The 26,628-nt window shown below is 63.5% G+C and overlaps 4 protein-coding genes across 6 annotated transcripts; 1 reads left to right on the top strand and 3 right to left on the bottom strand.

Moving 5' to 3' along the window:
• Positions 1-5,044: 5,044 nt before the first annotated feature.
• LOC115914094 (peptide YY-like) lies at positions 5,045-5,584 on the bottom strand. Its single transcript, XM_030966442.1, has 3 exons — positions 5,406-5,584; positions 5,220-5,285; positions 5,045-5,069 (listed from the first exon to the last, which is right to left on the bottom strand). Exons 1-3 carry the CDS (start codon positions 5,582-5,584, stop codon positions 5,045-5,047), a joined length of 270 nt encoding a protein of 89 aa, XP_030822302.1.
• Positions 5,585-8,901: 3,317 nt separating this feature from the next.
• Positions 8,902-11,629, bottom strand: TMEM101 (transmembrane protein 101). The gene is made up of 4 exons (XM_030966406.1): positions 11,473-11,629; positions 10,663-10,843; positions 10,022-10,168; positions 8,902-9,433 (listed from the first exon to the last, which is right to left on the bottom strand). The coding sequence occupies exons 1-4, from the start codon at positions 11,607-11,609 to the stop codon at positions 9,125-9,127; spliced, it is 774 nt and encodes a 257-aa protein (XP_030822266.1). The 5' UTR covers positions 11,610-11,629; the 3' UTR covers positions 8,902-9,124.
• A 429-nt stretch (positions 11,630-12,058) lies between these two features.
• Positions 12,059-20,096, bottom strand: LSM12 (LSM12 homolog). Its single transcript, XM_030966395.1, has 5 exons — positions 19,921-20,096; positions 17,372-17,505; positions 14,238-14,347; positions 13,790-13,916; positions 12,059-13,002 (listed from the first exon to the last, which is right to left on the bottom strand). Exons 1-5 carry the CDS (start codon positions 20,039-20,041, stop codon positions 12,910-12,912), a joined length of 585 nt encoding a protein of 194 aa, XP_030822255.1. The 5' UTR covers positions 20,042-20,096; the 3' UTR covers positions 12,059-12,909.
• A 102-nt stretch (positions 20,097-20,198) lies between these two features.
• Positions 20,199-25,039, top strand: G6PC3 (glucose-6-phosphatase catalytic subunit 3). 3 transcript variants are annotated; one of them, XM_030966427.1, is made up of 7 exons: positions 20,199-20,319; positions 21,072-21,313; positions 22,061-22,167; positions 22,328-22,418; positions 22,757-22,875; positions 23,011-23,104; positions 23,965-25,039. In XM_030966427.1, exons 1-7 carry the CDS (start codon positions 20,302-20,304, stop codon positions 24,314-24,316), a joined length of 1,023 nt encoding a protein of 340 aa, XP_030822287.1. In that variant the 5' UTR covers positions 20,199-20,301; the 3' UTR covers positions 24,317-25,039. The 3 variants fall into 3 exon arrangements, with proteins under 3 accessions (XP_030822287.1, XP_030822286.1, XP_030822285.1); XM_030966426.1 differs by having other exon boundaries at positions 22,328-22,406; positions 22,961-23,104; positions 23,965-25,037; XM_030966425.1 differs by having other exon boundaries at positions 22,961-23,104; positions 23,965-25,034.
• The last annotated feature ends 1,589 nt before the right edge of the window (positions 25,040-26,628 follow it).

Raw genomic sequence — 26,628 nt, 5'->3', positions numbered from 1 at the left:
GCGCGCGCGAGCATCCACGCGTGCAAACCGCCTGAGCGTGATCACGCGCGTGTGCGGACCCACGCACCCCCCCACACACACACACACACACAACACCGCCGCGCACCCGCACGGCGCACAAGCGTGTGCGCGCTCTCGCCGACACGCGCGCCCCCGCCCCTCCCTCCCCACGCGCGCTCCCGCTGGCGTGCAAACCCACGGGCGCGCTCCCCCGCTGTATATCCCCCCCCGTATCCGCTCACCCGCGCTTGCACGCCCGTGCTTGCACACCCACCCCGCTCGCGGGTGGGACCCCCCCGCGGCGTGGGGAGGGGGACGGCGGGGGCTCGGCCCCTTTAAGGGGGCGGTGGGAGGGGGGAGGGGGGCGGGAGCGCGGATTTAAAGGGGCCGCGTGCAACGCGCGCGCACCCGCGCACCAACGAGAGCGCGCAGCCGAGAGCCCATCCCCTCCGGAGCGACCCTCCCCACCCTTGCACACGCGTGTGCCAGACCCGGTTGTGCCCCGCGCCCACGCGCGTGCCCGACGCGCGCACGCGCACCCTGTGCCCCCCACCCGGGCACATCCCCCCCCCCCGAGTGCACGGGGGGGGGAAGGTGTTTGCGCGCGCGTGCCCGCGCGTGTGCGCGCGTGCAAGCCCCGCCCGGTGCGCGCGCTCACCCGTGACCGAGGCGGGGGCGGCCGCCGGCATCGCGGCGGGACACGCGCGACTGGCACCGACCGCGCGGGGACAGCGACGGGGACAGCGACAGCGACAGGCACGGCCGCGTAGGCGTGTCCACAATGCCAGCACCCCCGGTGTCCCCTGCACGGCCACTCGGTGTCCCCAGAGTCCCCAGTGACAGCACCCCCAGTGTCCCCAGCACAGCCACTCGGTGTCCCCGACACCCTCAGTGCCTCAGTGTCCCCGCTGTCCCGTGTCCCCAGAGCCACCGTTGCCCCCTCTGTCCCCAGCATCACTACGGTCCCCACACTCAGCGTCTGTAACACCCCCGGTGTCCCCAGTACTCCCATTCCCCCCGGTCACTGTCCCCACTGTCCCCAGTGTCCCCAGCAGGCAGAGGCAGACAGGCGGTGGTTGCAGGGGGGGTTTTATTGCTGGGGGTCCGTCCCAGCCCCACAGTGACGGCTCTGGGGGGGCCGGGGGTGCAGCAGGGGCAGGGGGGCTGCACCCTCTGGGCTTCTTCACCCACTCGGCCCCAGCGGTGTCCCTGAAACAAAACGGGGGTGTCACGCCATGTCCCCTTCCCCACCGAGACCTCCCAATCCCATATCCCCCACCCTGACACCCTCAGGGCCCCCCCAATCCCACATCCCCCACTCTGACACCCTCAGGCCCCCTACCCTGACACCCTGAGGGTCTCCCCCTGCATTCCCCCAGCCCAGAGCCTCCCTTCCCCCCAGGCTGTCCCCGTGGGGACCCTGAGGCCGAGGGGAGCTGTGGGGAGTTTTGGGGGGCTCCTCCCGCCCCCCAGCCCCTCACCTGGGGCTCAGCACCCTGGGGCTCCCAGGGGCTCCTGGCCCAGCGCTCGCCCACCTGCCCGCTTGCCGTACCTGCAATGGGGACACGTTAGGGGACAGGGTGACAGTGACACACCGTGGGGAGCGCGTCCCTGTGGCACTCACACGCTCTGAACAGACAGAGACATCACTCTCTCTCCCAGGATTTCTCCTGGGGCAGGCAGTGAGAAGCTCAGAGAAGACAACAGTTCTTGTCTCGCTTGTTGCTCCTGTTCGGCACATGTGGAATGTGCTACGGAGATCGTTTAACGAGAGTGGTTTGTTAATTGGGTTCTGCTGATGGTTTGGATTGATCGGCCAATTGGGGTCAAAGCTGTGTCTGTAGTGTCGGACACGGGGTTTGTCTGTAGTATCTCTTTAGTATAGTTTTAGTAGAGCATTGGTGTGATATAACCTCGATATAGCATTGGTGTGATATAACCTAGATATAGCATTGGCGTGATATAACCTAGATATTAGTGTGATATAACCTAGATATAGCATTGGTGTGATATAACCTAGATATTAGTGTGATATAACCTAGATATAATTGTGATATAACCTCGATATAGCATTGGTGTGATATAACCTAGATATAGCATTGGTGTGATATAACCTAGATATTAGTGTGATATAACCTCGATATAGCATTGGTGTGATATAACCTAGATATTCGTGTGATATAACCTAGATATAGCATTGGTGTGATATAACCTAGCTCAATAAAGTGTTTGTTCAGCCCTCTGAAATCACGGACTCAGAGCAAATCATTCACTGCACTGGGGCCGCCCTGAATCGATAAATCCTGACAGGGAGAGGGGCACGACAGGGAGCGGGGAGTGATGGGGAGTGTGTCACGACAGGGAGCATGTCACGACAGGGAGCGCATCGGGATGGGGAGCATGTCATGACAGGGAGTGTGTCACGACAGGGAGAGTTCCATGACAGGGAGTGCATTGAGATGGGGAGTGCATCACGACAGAGAGCATGTCACGACAGGGAGTGCACTGAGATGGGGATAGTATCACGAAGAGAAGCATGCCGTGGTGGGAGCACATTGGGGAGCACATCACGGTAGGGAGAGCACTCCGAGGGGGAGCACGTCGCAATAGGGGGTGTGTCACGACAGGGAGCACATTGAGTTGGGGATGGTGTCACGACAGGGAAGCACACCCTGGTGGGAAAGCGCATCGGGATGGGGAGCACATCACGGTAGGGAGAGCGCCATGATGGGGAGCATGTCACGATAGAGCTTGTGTCACGACGGGGAATGCATTGGGATGGGGATGACGAAGAGAAGCACACTGTGGTGGGAGCACGCTGGGATGGGGAGCACGTCACAGTAGGGAGAGCGTGGCGATGGGGAGCATGTCACGACAGGGAGCATGTCACGACAGGGAGCATGTCACGACAGGGAGCATGTCATGACAGGGAGTGAATTGAGATGGGGAGTGCGTCACGAAGGGAAGCACACCGTGGTGGGAGCACGGTGGGATGAGGAGCACATTGCGATAGGGAGCACGTCACGGTAGGGAGAGCGCCGCGATGGGGAGCACGTTGCGATAGGGGGTGTGTCGCGACAGGGGACACGTCGGGACGGGCAGCCCCGGGCCCTGCTCACCGCGGGCGCGTGACGACGTTCAGGTACTGCTGCAGGTCGTTGTAGAAGCGCAGCAGCTCCTCCACGGGCGCGTCGTCCCCGGGGTACGCGGGCTGGGCCGGGGCCGCGCGGGGCCGCAGCGGCAGCAGCGCCAGCACAGCGCAGGCCACCAAGAGCAGCGGCGGGGCCATGGCTGCGACAGCGACAGCGACAGCGGGGTCACACCGGGCCGGGAACGGGACGGGGCGTGCTCACATACGGGGCACGCACACAGGTGTGCACACCTGAACATACCTGAACACACACCTGAACACACAGCTGTGCACAGCTGAACACACATCACACACACACCTACGTGCAGCTGTGCACAGCTGCACACCTGAACACACACCTGCCCACAGCTGTGCACGGCTGTGCACATCTGAGCACACATCACACACCTACGCACACCTGGACACAGCTGTGCACATCTGCACACACCTGAACATGCATCACACACACATCTGTACATACCTGGACACAGCTGTGCACATCTGCACACACCTGAACACACCTGCACACACCTGCACACACAGCACATGCAAACACACACCTGTGCACACCTGAATGCACCTGAACACACCTGCACGCACCTGCACGCACAGCACATGCAAACACACACCTGTGCACACCTGAACACACCTGAACACACCTGCGCACAGCACACACACACCTGCACACACTTCCACACACGCACCTGCACACTCCCACCCCTGCACACCTCATGGCCCGCTCCTGCACACCTTCAGCCTCGCACAAACCATTGCACACACCTGTCACTTACACACCCGTTTGTCACACACCCGTTTGTCACGCACCCGCAGCTCCCCGTCCCCACTCACCTTCTTCCTCGGCCGGGGACGCGGGGACACGGCGATTCGAGGGGACGCTGCCTGGCACGCCGGGTGCTCGGTGCCGCTGCTGCCACCGCCGCGCCGGCCCTTTTATCCCCCGTGTCCCCGCTGATGTCACCCTGCCACGCAGCACCTGTGGCCAGGTGCCCACTCGGACGGGGAGGGGGGACAGGGACAGCTGGCCCCTGGTTAATGTTTGACCCCGCGCTCAGGGGGCTCCCGGAGGGGACAGGACGTGGGCACGGGTGTCCGGCCCCACGGAGGGACAGAGGGACAGGTGTGGGGACAGAGGGACGAGAGGGGCGCAGCCGGGGGGGCTGGTGGGGTGCAAGGGTGGCAGGAGTGGACAGAGGGGGGGGAGTGGGACAGACAGGGGGACGGTGGAGGGGCAGCACCCCCACGGATGCCCCCCAGCACCCCCTGCACCCCCACATTCACCAGCGGTGGATCCCCCCAGCAGTGCCCCCCACACCCAGCACACCCCAGCATCCAACCCCAGCTCACCCCGCTCCCACCCTTCCCCACGCACCCCCCCCCAAAATTCCCACCCATGACCCCCTCCCGCTCCCCTCCTTTCACCCCCCAATCCCTGCCCGCCCTCCTGACCCCCCTCCCTGCACCCCGGCACCTCCTGTCCCCTGTTCCTCACACCCCCTGCACCCCTCCATCCCCCTCCATCTCCCCCCACCCCTCCATCCCCCTCCATCTCCCCCCACCCCTCCATCCCCCTCCATCTCCCCCCACCCCTCCATCCCTCCTGCCCTTCCCCGCGCCCCCCGCGCCCCCCACGCACAGCGCGGAGCCGCCCGTGCCCACGATCGCTCTTTTATTGTCACTGCGGGGCCGTGCAGGGACCACGCGGGACCCACCCGGCAGCGGTGGGGAGGGGACAGGGTCGGGGACCCCCCGTCCCCCGGCAGCGGGACACCCCCGGGCCGGGTTCTGGGGGTCCCCGGCCTTCCAGCGGGGGGTCCCGCGCTGGCCCCGGGTCCCCTGGGGGGTCCCGGAGATGTGGGGAGGACTTGGGGGGCAGGGGGGGTCTGGGCGGGGCGGTCACCACGAGGAGTCGTCATCGAACCTGCGGGAAGAGCTGGTGTGAGAGGAGGGGAAAAGAGACCCCCGACAACCCCCCTGGGACCCCCAAACAGCCCCGGGACCCCCAGCCCGGGGTGCGCTCCCGCCCGCGGGGCGCTGGGCACAGGGAGGGGACAGCGACAGGGACACTCACCGTGACCTGTCGGTCCCCAGGAGCAGCTCCGTCCCCGCGGCGCCGGGGCTGGCGCGTTTCCCGTACCTGCGGGACACGGGAGCGCGCCTGAGCCGCGGGGACCTCGCGGGAGCGCGCGCCGAGGTGCGGAGGGGACCCCGCGGGGACAGGGACGCGTGTCACCCCCCTTCACTCTGTCGCGCTCACCTCTGCCGCGTGACCAGGTTGATGTAGTGGCGAAGGGCCGAGAAGTAGCGCGCCATCTCCTCGGGGGACGCGTCCTCGCCGGGGCTCTCGGGTTTGGGGGGGTACGCGGCCGCCAGGCACAGCAGGGCACAGAGGGACACGGCCACCAGCGCGCGCCACGGCCGCGGGGATGGCACCATCTGCGGGGCACAGGGGCGAGGGGCGGCTGTGGCTGCGGGGGGGGCGCCCCCATCACCCCCGGGACCCCCAACCCGGCTCTGCCCCCCACCAAACCCCCCAGCTCCCCAGGGATTTGTTCCACCCCCCACCCGGGACCCCAGCCCCACTCAAGGGACATCGCCACCCCCGGGGACCCTCCCGTATCCCACGGGGACACCTCCCTCCCAGAGACCCCCCCCTCAAATGAGTTGTCCCACCCCAAAGCACCCCAGAGACCCCCGTGGCCCCAAAGGGACGCCCCCCTCCAGGGTCCCCACAGCTGATTGTCCCTCCTGGGGTCCCGAGCTCCCCCCGGGACCCCCGCCCGTGGCTGCACTCACGATGGCGGAGGCAGAGGTGACAGGCAGGGCCTGGCAGTGGGGTGACAGTGCCGGGGACACGGCGGCTCCTGCACCCGCCCGGGCTTTTATAGCCCCAGGGGGGCTGGTGGCTCCTCCCTCACGCGTGACAGACCCACGGGCACGCAGGACCCTGCGGCCCCCCCGCCGCGGCCAGGGGACACGTGCCAGCACGCTGTCACTGTCCCCTGCACGGTCCCCAGCCTGGGGCACGGAGGGGCTGGGCAGGACAGAGCGGGGGGACACGGGTGGGACACATGGACACAGGGACACGCGTGTGGCCACAGGGCACGGACACGGCAATGCCAGGCGGGCACGGGACATAGGCACGGGTGTGACATGTCACCATGGCACACAGGCAGTGTGACAGGCGGCCAGGACACACGAAATGGCACATGGCAGGTGTGACAGGCAGCCACGGCACAGTGACATGGATGGGACACGCAGCTGTGGCACGGGGACACAGGACAGGGACACTGACATGGATGTCACATGCAGCTGTGGCACGGAAACACAGGACAGGGACACTGACATGGATGTCACATGCAGCCGTGGCACAAGGACACAGGACAGGGACACTGACATGGATGGGACACACAGACGTGGCACAAGGACACACAGGAATGTCACATGCAGCCGTGGCACAAGGACACAGGACAGGGACACTGACATGGATGTCACACGCAGCCATGGCGCAAGGACACAGGACACACACGGATGTCACAGGCAGCAGTGTCACACAAACCTGCCCTCACACAGCCGCGGGATGTGACAGAAGGACACAGGGACATCAGCCACACCCAGGGGCACAAACGTGGCCCGTGGGACAAGACCCACGGCCCTGAGCCACGCACGGGGGACAGTGCAGGGGACAGACACACCCACAGCCACGGCTGCCTCAGTTTCCCCAGACCAGGCACGAAGCCGCCACCACAGCCCCGTCACCGCAGCCCCACCACCGCCATCGAGCGCTGTCACCACCCGCAGGACGGATGAGGTGACCTTTCCAGCCCCCCGTGCGGGGACATTAATCCCGTATGGATTTACCATTAAGGAGCAATCACCGGCTCCGGGGGAAACTGAGGCACGGAGGGACGCGGCGGGGACGTGCCCGTCGCGCAGGGGCCACCAAAGCCACCGTGGGAGTGCTGGAATGGGGACAAGCGGCAGAAGGGGGTCCCCAAAACCGCCGGGATGGCCTCCGGCTAGTGGGGCAGAGGGGACACGGCCGTGGGGACATAGTGGGGTGCCACCAGCGCGGCTGGAGGCGACAAGAATCGACCGGAGGGGACACGGGAGGTGCCAGCCCCGGCCAGGGGGGACACGGGAGGTGCCAGCCCCGGCCAGGGGGGACACGGGAGGGTGGCAGCCCCGGCCGGAGGGGACACGGGAGGGTGGCAGTCCCGGCCGGAGGGGACGCGCCCCCACTCCTGCCCCGGTTGTCACCCGGGCAGCGGCGGCGGGGACGCGGCTGGTGGCAGTGGCGGGGCGGGCTGTCCCCCGTGGCGTGGCCGCGCTGTGACACCCGCGGGCTGCGGGGACACGGGCGGGGGGTCCCGGCCGAGCGGCGCCGGGCTCGGGCAGCACCGGGAGGGGGGAGCGGCTCCCGCAGCCCCCCCGGCCCCGGAGCTTTCACGTCGGTGCGGAGCTGACGGGACCGGGGGGGGCCTGCGGGGACCCCAGGGCAGCGACAATGTCACCGCGCTGTCACAGATGTCCCCCGGCCGGGGGGGAGCAGGGCGCGGGTGGCCCCCAGCAGCCGCGGGGGGACCCGGGGAGGGGGGGCCGGAGCTTTCTGCCCCATTTATCCGAGTGACAGCAAACAGACATTTTCCAAAGGTCACAGGATGGCTCTGCCGCGGGGGGGGGCGCGGGCTGCACCCCCGGCACAGCGGGGACAGGGCTGGGGGGGGTCCCCTGCCTGCCCCCACCTCCCCAGGGGCAGCGAGGAGGAAGAGGAGGGTCTGGGGGGGGAAGGCGCGGGGCTGGAGCCGCCGGGGGGGTGCCGGGGGTGAGGAGCCGCGGCGGCCCCCCCCGAGCAAACAGGGCTCTGCCGCCTGCCCGCGTTTTATGGCCCCGGTTCCGCCGGAGGCGCCATTAGGGCCCCCCGGAGGAAGCCCCTTATCAGCCCTGTTTGCTTTTCCGGACAGGGCGGGGGGACACGGACACCTGGGGGGGGACACGGACACGTGCCCTGCCCGGGGAGGGGACACGGACACCTGGGGGGGGACACGGACACGTGCCCTGCCCGGGGAGGGGACACGGACACCTGGGGGGGACACGGACACGTGCCCTGCCCGGGGAGGGGACACGGACACCTGAGGGGGACACGGACAGCTCAGGGGGGACACGGACCCCTGCCCTGCCCGGGGGGGGACACACACAGTTCGGGGGGGATACACAGCCCTGCCCAGCCCGGGGGGGTTGGGGACACACACACAGCCCAGGCACAGGACAAGGGCATTGAGGCCACAGCCCACGGGGACCCTGGGGGTTGCCAGCCCCTCCCTGGGGCCCCCACCTGTGCCAGAACACCCACAGCCTCTCCACCAAGTCCCCAGAGTGGCTCCCCCTCAAGCTGCTCCCCCCAAGCCCTCAGACTCACATCCCTCCCCAGATTTGGCCCCCCCAAAGCGGCTCCCCATGAGGGTCCCCCAGAACAGCTCCCCTGCAGCAGCCCCTCCACCCCAAGCCCCTAAAGGAGCTCTGCCCTCCGAGCCCCCCAAAGCATCTCCCCTGAATCAGCTCCCCCCAAAGTGACTCCTCTGAAGCAGTTTGCCCCACAGCAGCCCCTCCCTCACCATCAGCTCCCCAAAGCACTCCTGCATTGCATTCCAGGACCCCAAAAGCAGTTTGTGCCCCAAAAGCTGCAGCCCCTCACCCTGGCACCCAAAGCTGAGCCCCCCGGGGTGAGACATTAAACATTTCTCAGTACATCAGTAAAAATACTTTTTTTTGGGGGGGGAGGAGCAGTGACACCCCTCAGCAAGGGAGAGGCACCCTGACCACACAGTGGCAGGACCCCCCCCACCCATCCTCCGCCAAAATTATCAAATATTTACAAACACCACCAAAACAAAAAAAAAAAAACCCAAAAAAATCAACAAATAAATAGCGGCGCTCCTTAAAAAAATCCCTCCCACCCTTTATCCCCGCTGCCCCTCATCCATCGGTGGCCAGGATGACCACGGCCCCGAAGATGCCGACGTTCTGGCCGATGAGCTTCATCTGGTTCCAGAACTCGACGCGGCGCAGCGCGTGCCAGTAGCCCAGGTTGCCGTCGATGAGCAGGATGGCCAGGGGCAGCAGCACGGCCAGCACCTGCGCCGCTGTCCGCACGTAGTAACCCGACAGGAAGGCCAGGGCCAGCAGCCCGTAGAGCAGGAAGAGCAGCTGCAGGGCCAGCTCCCCCCCCAGCAGGTGGTCCAGGTAGGCCAGGCGGTCCTCGGTGCTGTGCTGCAGGGAGTAGGCCTGGGGGGACAGCAGGGGACAAGGGGACAATCGCAGTGGGGTGTGGCGCTGGTGCCATGCAAGGTTTCCAACCCCAGGGACAACGGGGACCTGGAGTGTGGTGGCAGTGGGAACATCCACACAAGAGTTCTGGGATGGGGAGTCCCACCAAAAGCTGGGACAAAGGGACATTCGCAGTGGGGGATGGCGCTGGTGCCATGCAAGGTTTCACCCTAGGGACAACAGGGATCTGGAGTGTGGTGGCACTGGGAACATCCACACACAAGAGTTCTGGGATGGGGAGAGGTGGCACAAGGGGGGTCCCCAAAACCAGGGGGTCATGGGGGATGCAGTGTGGTGGCACTGGTGACAATCCCCCAAGGACATCTACTGCCCGAGACTTCTCCTCTGGGGACAGTGCGGGGTTGGTGACACTGCTGACACCACCCTGAGGCCATGGACTGTCCCTGAGGCTGCCACCAGGGACAATGTGGAGCATTGTCCCAAGGCTTCTCCTGCAGGGAACCACGGCCCCAGCCTGCAGCACAGGGCTGTCCCCCGCCCCTGGCTGTCCCCAAGGTGTCCCCTGGCTGTCCCCAGCCCCAGTACCTGGCAGATGAGGTAGATGCCCAGGAACACCTGGCCCGTGGACTGCAGGGAGCGGCTGCGGGGTTTCTGCCGGTACAGCTCCCCAGCGCCGCTGGCCAGGATCAGGAAGCCACCGATGATGGCGATGGTGCGCGAGTACATCCTCACCTGGGGGGCACGCTGCTGTCAGTGCCACCTGGGGCTGCCATCAGTGCCACCTGGGCTGCTGTCAGTGCCACCCATGGCTGCCCCTCAGTGCCACCCTGGGGCTGCCCATAACTGCCCCTCAGGGCACCCTCAGTGCCACCCGGGGCTGCCCCATCAGTGCTACCTGGGCTGGCTATCAGTGCCACCCATGGCTGCCCCTCAGTGCCACACTGGGGCTGCCCCTCAGTGCCACACTGGGGCTGCCCCTCAGTGCCACCCAGAACTGCCCATCACTGCCCTCAGTGCCACCCTGGAGCTTCCCCCCAGTGCCACCCATCACTGCCCCATCAGTGCCACATGGGCTGCCTATCAGTGCCACCCATGGCTGCCCCTCAGCGCTGCCCGTCACTGCCCTCATTGCCACCCATCACTGCCCCTCAGTGCCACCCATGGCTGCCCGTCACTGCCCTCAGTGCCACCCAGGGCTCTGGGGGCAGCAGGGGTGGGGGTCTCACCTTGAGCCAGTCTCCGTAGTGCACGTGCCCCCCGACGTGGGCAGCGTAGGTGGCCACTGCCAGCTGCAGGGCGGCGCCCAGGGCGAACCAGCGCCGCTTGACCCCGAAGGACATGAAGCTGGCACAGAGCACGGCCACGCCCATGTCCACGTACAGGTAGGGCACCGGGATGTCCGGCTTCCTGCGGGGACAGGGACAGCGGCTCCGGCACCCCATACTCACCCCGGAGCCTCCTCTGGGTTATGGGGCAGCCACAGCCCTGCCCTGCCCCACAGAGCCCCTCCGAGCCCCCTCTGCTGCTCCGTCCCCTTCCCAGACCCTGACGCTGCTGCGGTCTCCCCTCAGCCCCAGCCCCATCGAATGTCCCTATCACCCGGAGCATCACCACCGAGGGTCCCCGTCACCTGTCCCAGCCCCACCGAGGGTCCCCATCACATACCCAGCCCCACCGAGGGTCCCCGTCACCTGTCCCAGCCCCACCGAGGGTCCCCGTCACCTACCCAGCCCCACACTCACCCAGGAGCCCCCCAGCTGCCCCACACTTCAGCAGCCCCCCAGGCCCCACCGGCTCTCCCAGCCCCCCAGAATCACCCTCAGCCCCTCACACCCCGGACACTCCCCCAGACCCTCAAGGCCCCACACCCCCTTTGACTCTCCAGGCCCCACAAGCACCTCCAGGCTCTCAGAGATCCCCGCCAGCCCAGCCCCACAGCCGCCCCTGCCCTCACAACCACCGCAGGCCCCCCTCAGGCCCAGGCTCCCCAGGAGCACTCGCAGGCGCCCGAGCCCGTCTCGCCCCCGGGCGCGCACCGGCGCAGGTCGGCGCGCTCAGCGCACAGCAGGAGCCCGCTGAAGCAGTGCCAGAAGGGGAAGCGGGTGAGCAGGACGCCGCCGCCCGCCGTCAGCAGCCGCAGCGCCCGCCGCCTCCACCCGCGGCCCGCCGCCATTACCGGGCCGTCCCGCCGGAAATGCCGCGCCGGAAAAGCCGCCTCGCGGACCAATCAGCGCCGCGCAAGGGGAAGCCACGCCCTGTCTGCACAAACCACGCCCCTTTAATGGAAGCGCCCTCATTCCCCTCAGGCCGCGCCTCTCCATTCAAATGGCGGCTCCTGCCCCAAAACCGCAACCGCGCTCCGGAACAGCCGCGCCCAGCGAGCCTCCAGCCTGCCCCGGGCCGCGCCTTCCCCCCGAAACCCCGCCATGGCCTCAACCGCGCCCCATCAATCAAACAAACCCTCATTGAAAATGCAGCGTTAGGCCCCGCCCCCCGCTGAAGCCACGCCCCATAACAAAGGGTAACAGGCACCACCCTAAACCACGCCCACTCCCCTTGGCCACGCCCCTCGCGAGGCCACGCCCCATTGAGCCCCCACAGACTCCGGTGATGGTTAAAAAAATTTCGGGTTTTTATTGTTTTTTGCTAAACAAGACTAAAAAATTTTCCTTTTTTTTTTCTTTTTTTAAATTTTTTTTAATCTTTAATTTTCCTAAAGGCAGGGCTTGAATTGTTTCGAGTTTGATCTGGTTTTTTTTTTTTCTTTAATTAAAATAAAAACCAAAAAAACAATGGAAGGAAACAAAACGGGGAGAGGGAGGATTGTGGCAAAAAAGAAGAATTTAAAAAATTAAAAATTAAATGAAAAATGGCAAAAAAAATTAAAAACATAAAGGAAATGGGGTGAAAAACCCCAAATCCAGGTTCTGTCTGCTCCCAAGGAGGTGTTAGAGGGATTTTTTTGCCACGACCCTAGAAGCAGACAAATATTTAAAGAACATTTTAATATATATTTATATATTTAAAGATAAGAAAAATAAGACTAATTCAAGCCTTGCCCTGTGCAAACAAAATTAAAACGAGACCACGTTGGTCACGAGGGTCCCGGGTCAGCCACCACAGTCAGCTCGTTAGTTTTATTTTCTGGAAGGATTTTTGGGGAAGAGGGAGGCAGGAACAGGGAGGAAAAGGGAAAGAAAAAAAAAAAAAGGCCAAAAAATAAAATTAACAGAGTCTGACTGGCTGGAGGGAGAAACCATGGCGGAAAAACAAAGTCTGTTAGTCAAGTAATGCGCGAGGAGCTTTAAATTATTCTCTTTTCTCGTTTGTTTTGAAGTCTAAAGTTTGGAATTGGTTGAGATTTCCCCAAAAAAAAAAAAAAAAAAGGAAATAAAAGTTGAAGGAGCCCCCCCGACGCCGCCTCCGGGGAGGGGACGCGGGGACAGGGTGGTGGTGGTGGCCCCGAGGTGGCCTCAGGATGACAGGGACGTGTCCTTCTGTGTCTGCTGTGCTTGTGAACGCTGCAGGACCTTCTGGCTTTCCACGTCCCGGAAGTGTTTCTCCACCTGCAGGGGAAGGGGGGAACCGAGGCGTTCAGGGAAGGAACCAGGAGGGGATGGGGAACCCCAGGAGGGGATGGGGAACCCCAAGAAGGTCTGGAGGCCAAGCAAAGAGGGTCTGGAGAACCTCAGGAGGGGCTGGAAAACTCCAGGAGGGGCTGAGGAACCCCTGGAGGGGCTGGAGAACCCCAGGAAGGTCTGGAGAACCCCAAGAAGGTCTGGAGGCCAAGCAAAGAGGGGATGGAGAACCCCAGGAGGGGCTGGGGAACTCCAGGAGGGGTGGGGGGAGCCCCTGGAGGGGCTGGGGGAGCCCAGGAAGGTCTGGAGAACCCTAAGAAGGTCTGCAGGCCAAGCAAGAAGGGGCTGGAGAATCCCAGGAAGGTCTGGAGGCCAAGTAAAGAGGGGATGGAGAACCCCAGGAGGGGCTGGAGGCCAAGCAAGAAGGGGCTGGAGAACTCCAGGAAGGTCTGGAGAACCCCAAGGTCTGGAGGCCAAGCAAAGAGGGGCTGGAGGAGGCCAGGAAGGTCTGGAGAACCACAGGAGGGGCTGGAGGCCAAGCCAGGAAGGGTCTCAGGTGTCCCCAGGGAGGTGACACCCACCCAGTCCTCCCAGTGTCCCCATCCCCTGCTCACCATTCTGAACACACGACTCAAAAAGGGTGGCAGGGGGCTCTGGAGAGGGAAGGGGATGCCAGGAGGGGCTGGAGCCCAGCCAAGGAGGCTCCTGGCTGTCCCCAGGGACGTGTCCCCCTGCCAGGAGGTGCCACCCCCCTCTGTCCCCAGCCCACACTCACTATTTTGCGTACGTGGCTCAGGGCGCTCCCCTCTTTGCCTTTACAGTTCTCCACCTGGTACGGAGGGGCAATGACGACTTCTTCCATCACAACTATGTTCTTCTCCTGCCATTTACAGTCCTTAATGCTGAGGGGAGGGACAATGGCATCAGGGGACTGCCACCACTGCCCCCTGGGGTGGGGCTGTGTCCCACTGAGGGGGCACAGAGCCCCCCGGTCACTCCAGGGTCTGGTTGGAGAGGGGTGGGAGCCCGGGGGGGGTGGGATGTGCCAGGCAGGGCAGAGAGCCACCCTCACCCCCAAGGATCCCATCCAGGACACACCAGAACGTTCCAGGGCAAACCTGAGGGATTCAGCGAGGCCAATCCCCCAAAAAGGCTGTGGGGGACCCCAAAAAGGAGCCTGGGGACCCCGGGTGGGCACTGGGGACCCCCGGGTGGGCACTTACGTCTTATGGATGGTCTGGAAGAGCTGCTGCCCCTCCAGAGAGACACCAGCACTAATTGCATACGCCTGGCTCATCTTCTCCTCCTTCTCCGTCCGTGCTTTGTTGGCAAGCTGGGGACACACAGGGACAGGGGGTTGGGCTGAGGGGACACGGGGACACCCCAGATATGGCTCTGCCCCTCGTGATTCCAGCCTAAATTCCCCTTTGGAGGCACCCTCAGCACTGCCAGGGCCTCCCAGAGATTTGGGGGATGGTGGTGCCATCTCCTGACATGGCCCTGCCCCTTTCTGAATTAATTCTGGCATTTTAGGTGCAATCCCCCCTCACTACTCAGGTCACTTGGGATGGAGATGGGGAAGAGGAGCCTGGAACACCCAACACGCCGGGAGTAAACGCTCCACGCAGGAGTAGGAGCAACTCTAGCCTGCAGCAGTTGGTTTGTTCCCAAAAAATAAGCAGAATTGGTTATCTGGGAGCTGCATCCGTGTGTGGGGAGGTGTGATTACACACAGGGCGCTGGAATAGAGATGGAAAACCCCGACCCTGGCCTCCCCCAGGCTGCATCCCATGGATGTGGGAGGAGAAGGAAGCGGAGCCTGGAGGCAGCAGCCTTGGACCAGCTGCCTTTTCCTGGCTGGAGCTGCCGCAGTGGAGGAGCCACATCAGCATCATCCCTCCTCTTCCTCCTCCTGGAGCCTCCTCGTTGCTGGGAGCACACCCAGAGCTGCTCTGGCTTTCTGACCCCTTGGAAAGCCCCAGATCCCTCTGACTGGGGACACTTTAGAGCCCCTGAGGGACAGGAGTCCCTCTCCCAGCCATCCCCAGTCCCCTCTTGGTGGCAGCAGGCACTGCAGGAGCACTGGGATGTGCTCCCTGACTGCCTCAGCAGGGACAGGAGCCTTCCTCACCCTCACAACCTCACCACCCACCCCCTTCCATGTGGGAATGGCTCTCTCCAAGACCACCAGCCAGGCTTCCAAACCTGACACAACATTCCATAAGAATTTCCCTGCACCCCAGATCCTTCCCTGGGGTGCCACAGCCCCTCACCCCTCTGGGGCGGCTGCCACAACGCTGGAGAAGTGGGAACCCCCCGACCACACTGGGATGGGCTGGAACTGTGGGACAGAGCCCTCAGAATCCCCTCTGCCGTGTCCCCCCTGAGCAGATCCCCCTTCCCCAGCCTGAGCTTTAGATCCCCTCTGTCCCAGGCCTGGGGATGCTCCTCCAGCACCTGCTGCATCCAGACTTGGGGACAGCCCTGACAAGAGGCCACCAGGAGGTGACTGGAACCCCTGGAGAGGGGCCAGCAGCAGCATCCCAGCATTGCCACGGGATCCATCAGCCCCCTGCAGCAGGTGAGCCCTCCCTGCCCATCCCAAGAGGAAATGTACCCATTTCCCAAAAGGAAGTGGCTCAGCCCTGCAGCTCCATGCCCTGGATCCCCCTGAATGGATGGGAGTTCACAGCACCAGGCAAGGAGGGACCCTGGGGGCCACCAGGGGTCACACCAGGGTCCCCCAGGGCCAGGGTGGCCCCTCATCCCACCTGGGTGCCAGCAGGCTGAGGAGATCAAGGGGATCCCTCCAGAATCTCCCTGTGGCTGTGCCAAGGTCCTCAGGTGAGCGCCAGCCCCGTGGGACAGGGGTGTCCCCAAAAGTCCCCAACTCTCCGGGTTCCCAGCACTCCCATGTGCCCACACCCCCTTCTCCCAGTACAACCAGTACCACCAGCAACATCCCAGCCCAGCCTGCCTGAACCCCCGTGGGGATGGGGGGCAGAGCCCACAGAACTGCCCTGCTGCCACTGGAACAGCCCCTTCCAACCCGAGCGCATGTGTCACCTCCCCAAATCCAAACCCACAATTCTGGGATGCTGGGAAAGCCTAAAGTGAGCACAGGAATTCCTGAGGGAATCCCTGAAGTGAGCACTGGGATTCCTGAGGGGGATCCCCAAAGTTAACATTGAATTCCTGAGGGGGTTCCCCAAAGTTAACACTGAATTCCTGAGGGGGTTCCCCAAAGTGAGCACTGAATTCCTGAGGGGGTTTCCCAAAGTTAACACTGAATTCCCGAGGGGGATCCCCAAAGTTAACACTGAATTCCTGAGGGGGTTCCCCAAAATGAACACTGAATTCCCGAGGGGGATCCCCAAAGTTAACACTGAATTCCCAAGGGGGCTCCCCAAAATGAACACTGAATTCCCGAGGGGGATCCCCAAAGTTAACACTGAATTCCTGAGGGGGTTCCCCAAAATGAACACTGAATTCCCGAGGGGGATCCCCAAAGTGAACACTGAATTCCCGAGGGGGATCCCCTCAGGCTGGGCTCCCAGCCATGTCACTCGCTGCAGTGACAGCCAACGGTCACACCGTGGTGGCAGCTGTGTCATCTGAGACCTGGATGTGTTAATCCACGGGGAAGGGACCCAGGAGGGGATGGACACCCAGCTGGTGCCACCTGTGTGGCACAAAGCAGCAGGAGAGGTGTCCCTGTGGGACAAGGAGGTGACAATGAGCACCCCACACCTGGATTCAGCCCAGCACCGAGAGCTCGGGGTCACCTTCCCTGTTTTTCACCTCACTAGGAATGGGCAGTGATCCCATTCCAGGATGGATGAAAAGCAATTCCTCAGAATTCCAGGTGTTCCCCTTTGTGAGTTCATCTTTGCCCCTGCTGTGCACTCCAAAACTCCAAAATCTAGATCCAAAATAGCCTCATCCAGACCCCAAACATCACCACCTGGACCCAAACTACCAAAACCCAGGCTCCAAACCCCTCAAAATTCAAACCCCAAAACAAGATCACCTTAGACCCCAAAAATACCCAAATCTGGGTTCCCAAACACCAAAAATCTAGACATAAAACCCAGGCCCCAAAACCACCCCAAAAACCAGCTCCTAAATGCCAAAACCCACACCCCAAACCCAACAAAATCCAGGCCCCAAATGCCAAAATCCAGAGCCCAAAGTGGTAAAACCCAGAGGCAAATCACCAAACCCCAGATCCAGGATGGAGCTCTGGGAAGCTGCACTGGGAGCAGCTCCAGTGGCGAATCCTGCTGGATGCCTGCAGGATTTTGGGGGATCCCTGAAGGATTTCAGGAGGATCCCTGCTGAGGAAGGGCTCTCTCACCTTGCTGACGTTGAGGGAGGCTAAAGGGGGAGGCGTTTCCGTGCGGTCATTGATTATTTCCACTTCTGACACGTACTGTAAGTTTACGAGCAGGATGTCTGCGTGGTTGGGCTTGCCACTGGAAGAGGGGCATTCTGGAGGAGGGAGTTAAGGAAAACAAATCCAGAGAGAGGTTTTTATAGGTGAGGAGCAAACCAGGAGGAGGGTGGGTTTGTGGGGAGCTCCTCTGCTCCCTTGGGATCAGTGATCCCATGTCACTCATGTCCCTCTGCAGCTGTTGATGATCCTGGTCTATCCCAACTCCAGATTGAATTCTCCAGTCCTGGCCCACCAGCACCACTGGCCCGAACCAGCACCACCAAATTTGCACTTTTTCCACCAGAATTCTTTTCCTCCTGCAAGCAGCAGCACCCCCAGGGAGCATTCCCTGCTCTGGAAGGATGGGAATTCCCAGGAGAGGGACACACAAGGTTGGTTGTTGGGAATGAGACAGCACCCCAAAAAAAAAACCCCAAAACCACTCCTTTCAGAGCTGACAGGGATTCCTGCACAAATCCTCTGCTCCCATGAGGATGGATGGATGGATGGATGGATGGATGGATGGATGGATGGATGGATGGATGGATGGATGGATGGATGGATGGATGGATGGATGGAGGGATGGAGGGATGGAGGGATGGAGGGATGGAGGGATGGAGGGATGGATGGAGGGATGGATGGAGGGATGGAGGGATGGATGGAGGGATGGATGGAGGGATGGATGGAGGGATGGATGGATGGATGATGGATCCATGGATGGATGGATGGATGGATGGATGATGGATGGATGATGGATGGATGGATGGATGATGGATGGATGGATCCATGGATGGATGGATCCATGGATGGATCCATGGATGGATGATGGATGGATGGATGGATGGATGATGGATAGATGGATGGAGGATGGATGGATGGATGGATGGATGGACGATGGATGGATGATGGATGGATGGATGGATGGATGGATGGATGGATGGATGAATGGATGGATGGATGGATGGAGGATGGATGGAGGGATGGATGGATGATGGATGGATGGAGGGACGGATGGAGCAAGGAGCACAGCATGGAGAGCCTCTTCCATGCCAACACCACCTCCCCCTAGAAGAGATCCTCATGGAAGTCCCTGTTCCTCTCCCAGCCCCCCTGAGCACAAGACGGAGCCCTCCCTAAAAAACACCATTCAGTGGTGAGCAGCAAGCCAGGAAATTCCAGTCTCCCCTTTGGGGGATGAGCTGGAGCACCCCAGACGTGGCAGGAGCAGCTGCACTTTGGGAAGGGCTGGCTCAGCCCCCCGTGGGGCTGACAAGCAGCACTGAGCGACCTGTTGGAGCCTCTGGGATTTTCCTGCTGCCTCTAATGGGACCTGGGAGCTCCCCTGGCTCCAACCACATCCCAGGCACCCAGGGGGCCTTTTCCTGTCGTGTTTCCCACAGCTCCAGCCACAAAACCCTCTCCCAGCTCCTGATTCCCTGCAGAACCCATCCCTGGCCCCCCAGAACTCCAATGCCAGCTCTGAGCTGAGCATTCAGCTTCCCCCATCTCCTGGGACCCTCCACTGCTTCCCAACAGCCCTGGGCTTTTCCCGTTCCTTGCAGATTCCAAACACAACCACATCCATGTATATTCACACTGGGGGGGGCAGGGAACACCCCACTGCCCCCCCTCACCCCAACACAAGGCTCCCCAACCCCCCCATAGTCAATGCCACACCCCCACTCGCCCCACTACAGGGTTCCTCACTGCTGCCCCCAAAAAACCTCCAGGACACCCCAGTCCCCCCCATTCTCCCCAAAACTGAGTGCTCTCTGTGCCCCCATTCAAACCAGTACAGAGCTCCCCACACCCCTCCTAAAGCTCTTTATAATGCAGGGCCCCTCCATCCCCATTCACCCCAAAACGGGGCCCCCAATCCCCCCAAAACAAACCTCCTCACTCGCCCCAAAATCTCCCTACAGAACACCCCCCATCCCATTCACCCATTACAAAACCCCCAACTCCCCCATTCAACAGGGCTCCCCAATCTCCTCTCCCCCGGTTACAATCGCCCCAATCCCTGCACACAGAGCTCCCCAATCCCCCCATTCACCCCAACACCAACCTCTCCAATCCTCCCAAAATCTCCCTACAGGACACCCCCCATCCCATTCACCCATTACAAAACCCCCAACTCCCCCATTCACCAGGGCTCCCCAATCCCCTCTCCCCCAGGTACAATCGCCCCAATCCCCGCACCCCAATCCCCCCATTCACCCCAACACCAACCTCCCCAATTCCCCCAGAACCTCCCGAGCGGACTCCCCGCTCCCCCCATCCCCCGGGGGTCTCCCGCAGCCCCTCAGACCCCTCCCCGTCGCCGCCCACCTCGATCCCCTCACACCCCCCCCCCTTTTTCCCCCTTTCCCCTCCCTCCCTCACGCCCCCCCCCTCATCGGGCGGGCCGCAGAGGCCCGAGCGGGCCGCGCCGGGGCCGGGACCAGCGCGGCGAGGCGCGGGCGGGTGGATACTGAGCGCCAGCATCTTGCTGGGGTAGTCGAAGGCGACGACCTCGCCCTGGAGGCGCTGCTCCTGGCAGGTGCGGCAGGACACCTGGCTGCCCACGCTGAAGTACTCGCCCGGCGCCGCCATCTTGTCCGCCCGCAGCGCCCGCGGCTCCGCTCGCCTCGGCCAGGCGCGGCGGGGGCGGGGCCGCGCGGCAGCGAGGGCGGGGATTGGCGCTCCGCCCCGCCGATCTGCTCCGCCCCGCGTCCTGATTGGCTGAGCCCAGCCCGGCCGGTGTTTGTCCCTCCCGCCCCGCCGTAGCGCGCCGCGCCCGCGGGCGGTGATGGGAAGTGTAGGCGGAAGAGGGCGCAGAGAGCGGCGGGAGGGAGTTTTGAGGGTTCCCCGGGATGGAGCCCCCCCCTCAGGTACCTCCCGCCGGTACCGGGGGGTGGGCAGCGCCACCGGGGGGCTCAGGGAGGCTCAGAGGCTGCTGGCGGGGATGGGCAGGCCGCGGGTATGATGTAGCGAGACCCCAGAGAGGCCTCGGGCCTGAGAGCACAGGGAGGCCCGGAGGGACCCCAGAGGGACCCCAGGGAGGGTCAGGACCGGCTTTGGGGAGACCCCGCGAAAACCCCAAGGAAAACCAAGGGTGGCTCCAGGGAGAGCCCAGGCCCTCTGCAGAATGAGCGCAGGAGACCCAGGAGGTTTCCAAGGGAAAGCCCCAGGGAGGTGGTGGCTCTTTAGAGCACCTCAGCTGCTACAAACCCCACAGCAAACCCCGGCATCCTGCCCTGGCCCCCAGCCCAGAGCCACAGGTGTGCTGTGCCCTGGGGCAACGATCTGGGAGTCATTTGTGGGCGAGCTTCGAGTGCTGAGTGACTGCCTGAGTCAGTGCCGAGGGATTCCTTGGGATCCAACCACCTCCCCACCACGGAATCCCTCGGGATCCAGCCACCTCCCCAAGGGGTTCCTCGGGATCCAGCCACCTCCCCAAGGGGTTCCTCAGGATCCAGCCACCTCCCCAACGGATTCCTCGGGATCCAGCCACCTCCCACCCTGGGGATCCCCACCTCCCCAGAGGATTCCTTGGGATCCAGCCCCCGCCCCCGCCCCTGCTGTCCCCAAGGGATCCCAGGGGATCTGTGCCGGGGCTGATCTCCCTGCACTCCCCGAACAGGAGCCAGTGCCCCAGCCCAGTGCCATGGACGCCCTGCACGAGGCCGGGATCCACGCCGCCGTGGCCCTGCAGGCTGGGCCGCCCTGGCTGGAGCAGTTCTGGCTGCTGCTGACCTCGCACCTGGACCCCAACTCCATCTACACCGTGTGCTTCCCCCTGGCCCGCGGCCTGGACGAGCACGTGTCCCTCATGGTCCTCTGGATCGCCCTGGTGGCCGAGTGGCTCAACGTGGTCCTTAAGTGGTGAGGGGGGCACGTGGAGGGGGGCACTGGGGCACTCCCTGCGCCCTGCCTGTGGCACTCTGGGCACACACACCCTGCCTGTGGCACTCTGGGCACACACTCACTGCCTCGGAGGCAGGGGCATTCTCACTCTGGGTAATTACCCTGGGAGCTGCAGGCCCTCTGGCCATCTGCCAGGAATTCCCCGGTCCCAGGGATGAGCGCAGGATCGGGGCAGGCAGGATCCTTCTCATTTGGAATTTTTTGGATGGGCTGCAGGGATCCTGCTCTCCTGGATCCCAGGGCTGCAGGGATCCTGCTCTCCTGGATCCCAGGGCTGCAGGGATCCTGCTCGGATGGAAATCCTGGGATGGGCTGCAGGGATCCTGCTCTGCTGTATCCCATGGCTGCAGGGATCCTGCTCTCCTGGATCCCAGGGCTGCAGGGATCCTGCTCTGCTGGATCCCAGGGATGGCTGCAGGGATCCTGCTCTGCTGGATCCCAGGGCTGCAGGGATCCTGCTCTCCTGGATCCCAGAGCTGCAGGGATCCTGCTCTGTGCCCAGGGTGGGGATCTGCTCTGCTGGATCCCAGGGATGGCTGCTCTCCAGGGATCCTGCTCTCTGCCCGTGGGATCCCCGCTCAGGGATCCTGCTCTCCTGGATCCCAGAGCTGCAGGGATCCTGCTCTGCTGGATCCCAGGGATGGCTGCAGGGCTCCTGCCCGGCTCTGTTCTCTCTCCCACGGCCCCCTACTGTCCGTGCCGCAGGTTCCTGTTCGGGGAGCGCCCGTACTGGTGGATCTACGAGTCCGGGATGGCTGAGCGGGAGCAGCTCCCCCTGCGCCAGTTCCCGGTCACCTGTGAGACGGGACCAGGTGAGCCCCGGCTCGGGCAGCCCCGGCTCGGAGCCCCTGGAGCCCCAAACGTGCGGGAACGCTGGGCTGGAGGTGGGAAAATCCCTTCCTGAGCAGCGGGCAAGGGTCGGGCTGGGCATTGCCGGCTCTCCCCACAGCCCCCCTGTGCTTCATCCCCCAGGGAGCCCCTCGGGGCACTGCATGATCCTGGGGGCGGCCCTGTGGCCGATTGTCACCGCCCTGAGCAAGGCAGTGTCCAGGTACAGCCGGAGGTGAGGCTGGCACGGGCAGGGGCAGCCCTGGGGAGCGTCCTGGGCCTCTGTGGCAGCAGGGGGTGGGATGTGGGGCACAAGGAGAGGTCCGGAGATGGAGACCCCATCCCTTGGGAGCTTCCAGAGCGCCTGTGGGAAGAGGGGGTGCATGTGGAACCCCTGCAGCAGCCCTGGAGGGTGATTAGGATCCCTCCCCTCCCAGCAGGGCGGCTCCAGGGGGACACATCCCTCCCCTGGCGGCTCGGGAGGAGGCCGTGACACCCCCTGAATGCCCCCCAGGACCTTTTTGTTGCTGTGCTTTCCCCCTTTCCCTCCCCGCTGACCCCGTTTCCCCCCAGCCGGCTGCTGAGGCTGGTGCCGTTCCTGCTCTACCTCCTCCTGCTGGCGGCCATGGGGCTCTCGCGGATCTTCGTCCTGGCCCATTTCCCGCACCAGGTGATCTCCGGCTCCCTGGCAGGTGAGAGGGGCTCGCAGCCCCTTCCCCTTCCCCGGAGCCCCTTCCCAGCCCATCCCAACGCCGACCCCGCCTGTCCCCGCCCCAGGGATGGCTCTGGGCTGGGGGCTGCAGCGCTGGCCCCCCAACTTCCTCAAGGTTCGCTTCTTCCTGCTGACGGCTCTGGGGCTGCTCCTGAGCGCGCTGGCCCTGCACGGGCTGGCCACAGCCGCGGGGCTGGACCTGGACTGGTGAGAGTGCGGGGACAAGGGGACAAGGGACAGGGGGAGGGATGTTAGGGGGACAGGGATGTCACAGGGGGACAGGGGTGTTACAGAGGAAAAAGGGTGTTACAAGGGAGACAGGGGTGTCACACGGGGGGCAGGAGTGTCACACAGGGACAGGGTTGTCACAGGGGAAAAGGGGTGTTGCAGGGGGACAGGATTGTCACGGGGAAAAGGGGTGTCAAGGAGGGACAGGGATGTCACAAGGATCAGCTTCTGGGGTGTCATGGGGTCCCCCAGAGCTCTGCCCACCAGGGAGGGGTATCCCCAGGGAGAGCCCTCCGGGCTGGAAGGTGGCATCCCCAGCAATCTGCTGCGGAGTGGTTTGGGGACAAACAGCAGGGATGTGCCAGGGCCAAGCCCAGGGATGTGCCAGGGCCAGCCCCAGGGATGTGCCAGGGGCCAACCCTAGGGATGTGCCAGGGCCAAGCCCAGGGATGTGCCCCAAAGCAGTTTGGGGAGGGGGCTGCCCCCAGAGCAGTTCCTGGGAGGGGTCACACCCCAATCCCCGAGCGGTTTTGGGAGGGGTCACACCCCAATCCCAGAGTGGTTTGGGGAGGGGTCACACCCCAATCCCAGAGCAGTTCCTGGGAGGGTTCACACCCCAATCCCAGAGCGGTTGGGGAGGGGTCACACCCCAATCCCAGAGTGGTTTGGGGAGGGGTCACACCCCAATCCCAGAGCGGTTTGGGGAGGGGGCTGCCCCCAGAGCGGTTTGGGAGGGGTCACACCCCAATCCCAGAGCGGTTTGGGGAGGGGCACCCCCCAGCCCGGCGTTTGGGAGGGGCGCCCCCACCCCAATCCCCGCTATCCCCGCGGTCCCCTCCGGTCCTCCGCCGGGCCAGCGCCCGCTGCTCGGAGCCCGCGTGGCTGCGGCCCGAGACGCGGCCCTGGGCCTCGCTGTGCCGGGTGAGCAGCAGCGCGCTGGGGCTGGCCCTGGCCGCCCGGCACCCCCTGAGCCGCCGCGCCGCCGAGGAGCTGCTGCTGCTGGAGCCGACCCTGGGCAGCGCCACGCTGGGGCTGCTGGCCCTGGACATGCTGCACAAGCTGCCCAGGAGCGGCGACAGCGCCCTGTGGTACCTGAACGTGGGTGCTCGCTACGCGCTGGGGCCCGTGCTGGTGGGAACCCTGATGCCCCAGCTCATCCTCACCCTGCGGCGCTGCTCCGGGCGACCCCCTAGACCCCCCCCAGTGTCGGGGAGTGTGGGGGGGATCTGCTCCCAGTTCATGTCCCAGGGAGCCCCAGATTGAGTAGGGGGTGTCTGCTCTGTTCCCTGTTCACTCTTACACTCCTATCCCCCAGGGACCCCAAATTGAGTAGGGGGTTTCTGCTCTGTTGCCAGTTCATTCTCACACTCCTTTCACCCCAAGGACCCTGAAACTGAGTAGGGGGTCCCCACTCCTGTCCCAGTTCATCCTCACCCTCCCTTTCCCCTCAGGGACCCCCAAATTGAGTGGGGGGTCTGTGCTCTGTTCCCAGTTCACTCTCACACTCCTTCCCCCCAAATTGAGTGGGGGGGTCTGTGCTCTGTTCCCAGCTCATCCTCACCCTCCCTTTCCCCCAGGGACCCCCAAATTGAGTGGGGGGTCTGTGCTCTGTCCCAGTTCACTCTCACTCCCCCCAGACCGAGCAGCTGTCCCGGTTCATCCTCACCCCCCCTGCCCCGGGGACCCCCCCTCACCCCGGGCAGGGTCCCTGCTCCCCCCGGGGCAGAGCCGGGGGTGCCCCGTGCCCAGCGGGCTCTGGGGACACAGCTGGGGGACACGGAGCTGCCACCCCCTCCCCAGCTGTCCCCACCCCGGTGCGTGCGGGGCCGCCCCCATTTGGAACCAAATAAAGCAGCGAACCGAACCGGGCCCCGAGTGCTGCGGGGGGACACGGGCTGGGGGGGGGGGACAGCAGGGACAGAGCCCCCCGAGCACGAGGGTGACAAAGGGGACCCCCCCCTCCCTCCCTGCACCTCTTGCGGTGCTGGGGGAAACTGAGGCACGTGGGGACACGGCGGGGGGAAGGGGGCAGGAAAAGGGAAAGGGACAGAGGGACAGGGAAAGGGACACGGGGACAGGGACAGGGGGACAGGAAAAGGGACCCGGGGACAGGGAAGGGGGCACAGGGACAGGAAAAGGGACACAGGGGAAGGGAACGGGGACTCGGGGACAGAGAAAGGGACACGGGGACATGAAAAGGGGCACAGGGACACAGGGACAGAGGGACAGGAAAAGTGATAGAGGGACAGGGAAAGGGACACAGGGGCAGGAAAAGGGACACAGGGACAGGGGACCTGGGAACAGGAAAAGGGACCCGGGGACAGGGAAAGGGGCACAGGGACAGGGAAAAGGGACCTGGGGACAGGGGCAGGAAAAGGGACACAGGGACATGAAAAGGGACACAGGGACAGGGAAAGGGACACAGGGAGCCAGGGACAGGGACACAGGGACAGGGACACAGGGACAGGGAAAGGGACACAGGGAGCCAGGGACAGGGACACAGGGACAGGGACACAGGGACAGGGACACAGGGACAGGGCCACAGGGAAAGGGACAGAGGGGCAGGAAAAGGGACACAGGGACAGGGAAAGGGACACAGGGAGCCAGGGACAGGGACGCAGGGCCACCCCCAGCCCCCCAGAGGCAGCGGGCCCGGCGGCTATTGCCAGAAACAGTTTATTTATACAAGGACGAACATCGGTGACATCTTACAAAATACTGAACCGAGACCCAGAGCGAGCGTGAGCGGGGACGGACGGACAGACGGACGGACGGACCGGGGGGCACACGGCGGGGCGGGGGTGGGGGGGACACACCAGCCCAAAGCAAACTGGGGGGCCGGAGACCCTCATTCCCCCCCCCCAAAATCCAGGGGCGTTTTCCTCTCCTGGGATGGGAGGGGGATCCCCCGCCACACTCGGGGTGTCCCCAGCGTTGGGGACACGCAGGATCCCCCCCCCTTCCTCACCCCAAACCAGGAGAGGTGACAAGGACACCCTTAGCCCTCTGTCCTAATTTGGGACCACCCCAAATCCCACCCCTGTCCCCCCCACCCGGAATAATTTAACCCACGACGCGCTGTCCCTGTCCCACCCCCCCAATTAAAAAAATACTATTAAATAATCCATCTGTAATAAAATTATATCCCTTTTTTTTTTGGGGGGGGGAGGGTGGTGGGTGGTTTTCTCTCTCTTAAAGCTAAAATCGCTCCGAGGCCCCTCCGGCTGGTGACAAAACAGGAAAATAAAGTGGTTTTTCCTCTTTTTTTTTTGTTGTTTTTCCCTCTCCTATAAGGATAAGTTTGATCCCAACAAAGGGGTGACAAAGTGACAGAGTGGGAGGTTGGGGGACAGGGCTCGTCCCTTTGTCTCCTGTCCCCATCCAAAACGGGGAGGCCGAAGGGAAAACAAAAAAAAAACCCAAGAAAATGAAGAAAAACCCAAAATGAAGGGAAATTAAGGCATTAAAAAAAAAAACCAAAATACTTACTCAAAGGCACGAATGT

Source organism: Camarhynchus parvulus, chromosome 27 (genome assembly GCF_901933205.1).
Source record: "Camarhynchus parvulus chromosome 27, STF_HiC, whole genome shotgun sequence".
Classification (NCBI taxonomy): Eukaryota; Metazoa; Chordata; class Aves; order Passeriformes; family Thraupidae; genus Camarhynchus; species Camarhynchus parvulus.
This window is presented reverse-complemented; position numbering and strand designations above follow the sequence as displayed.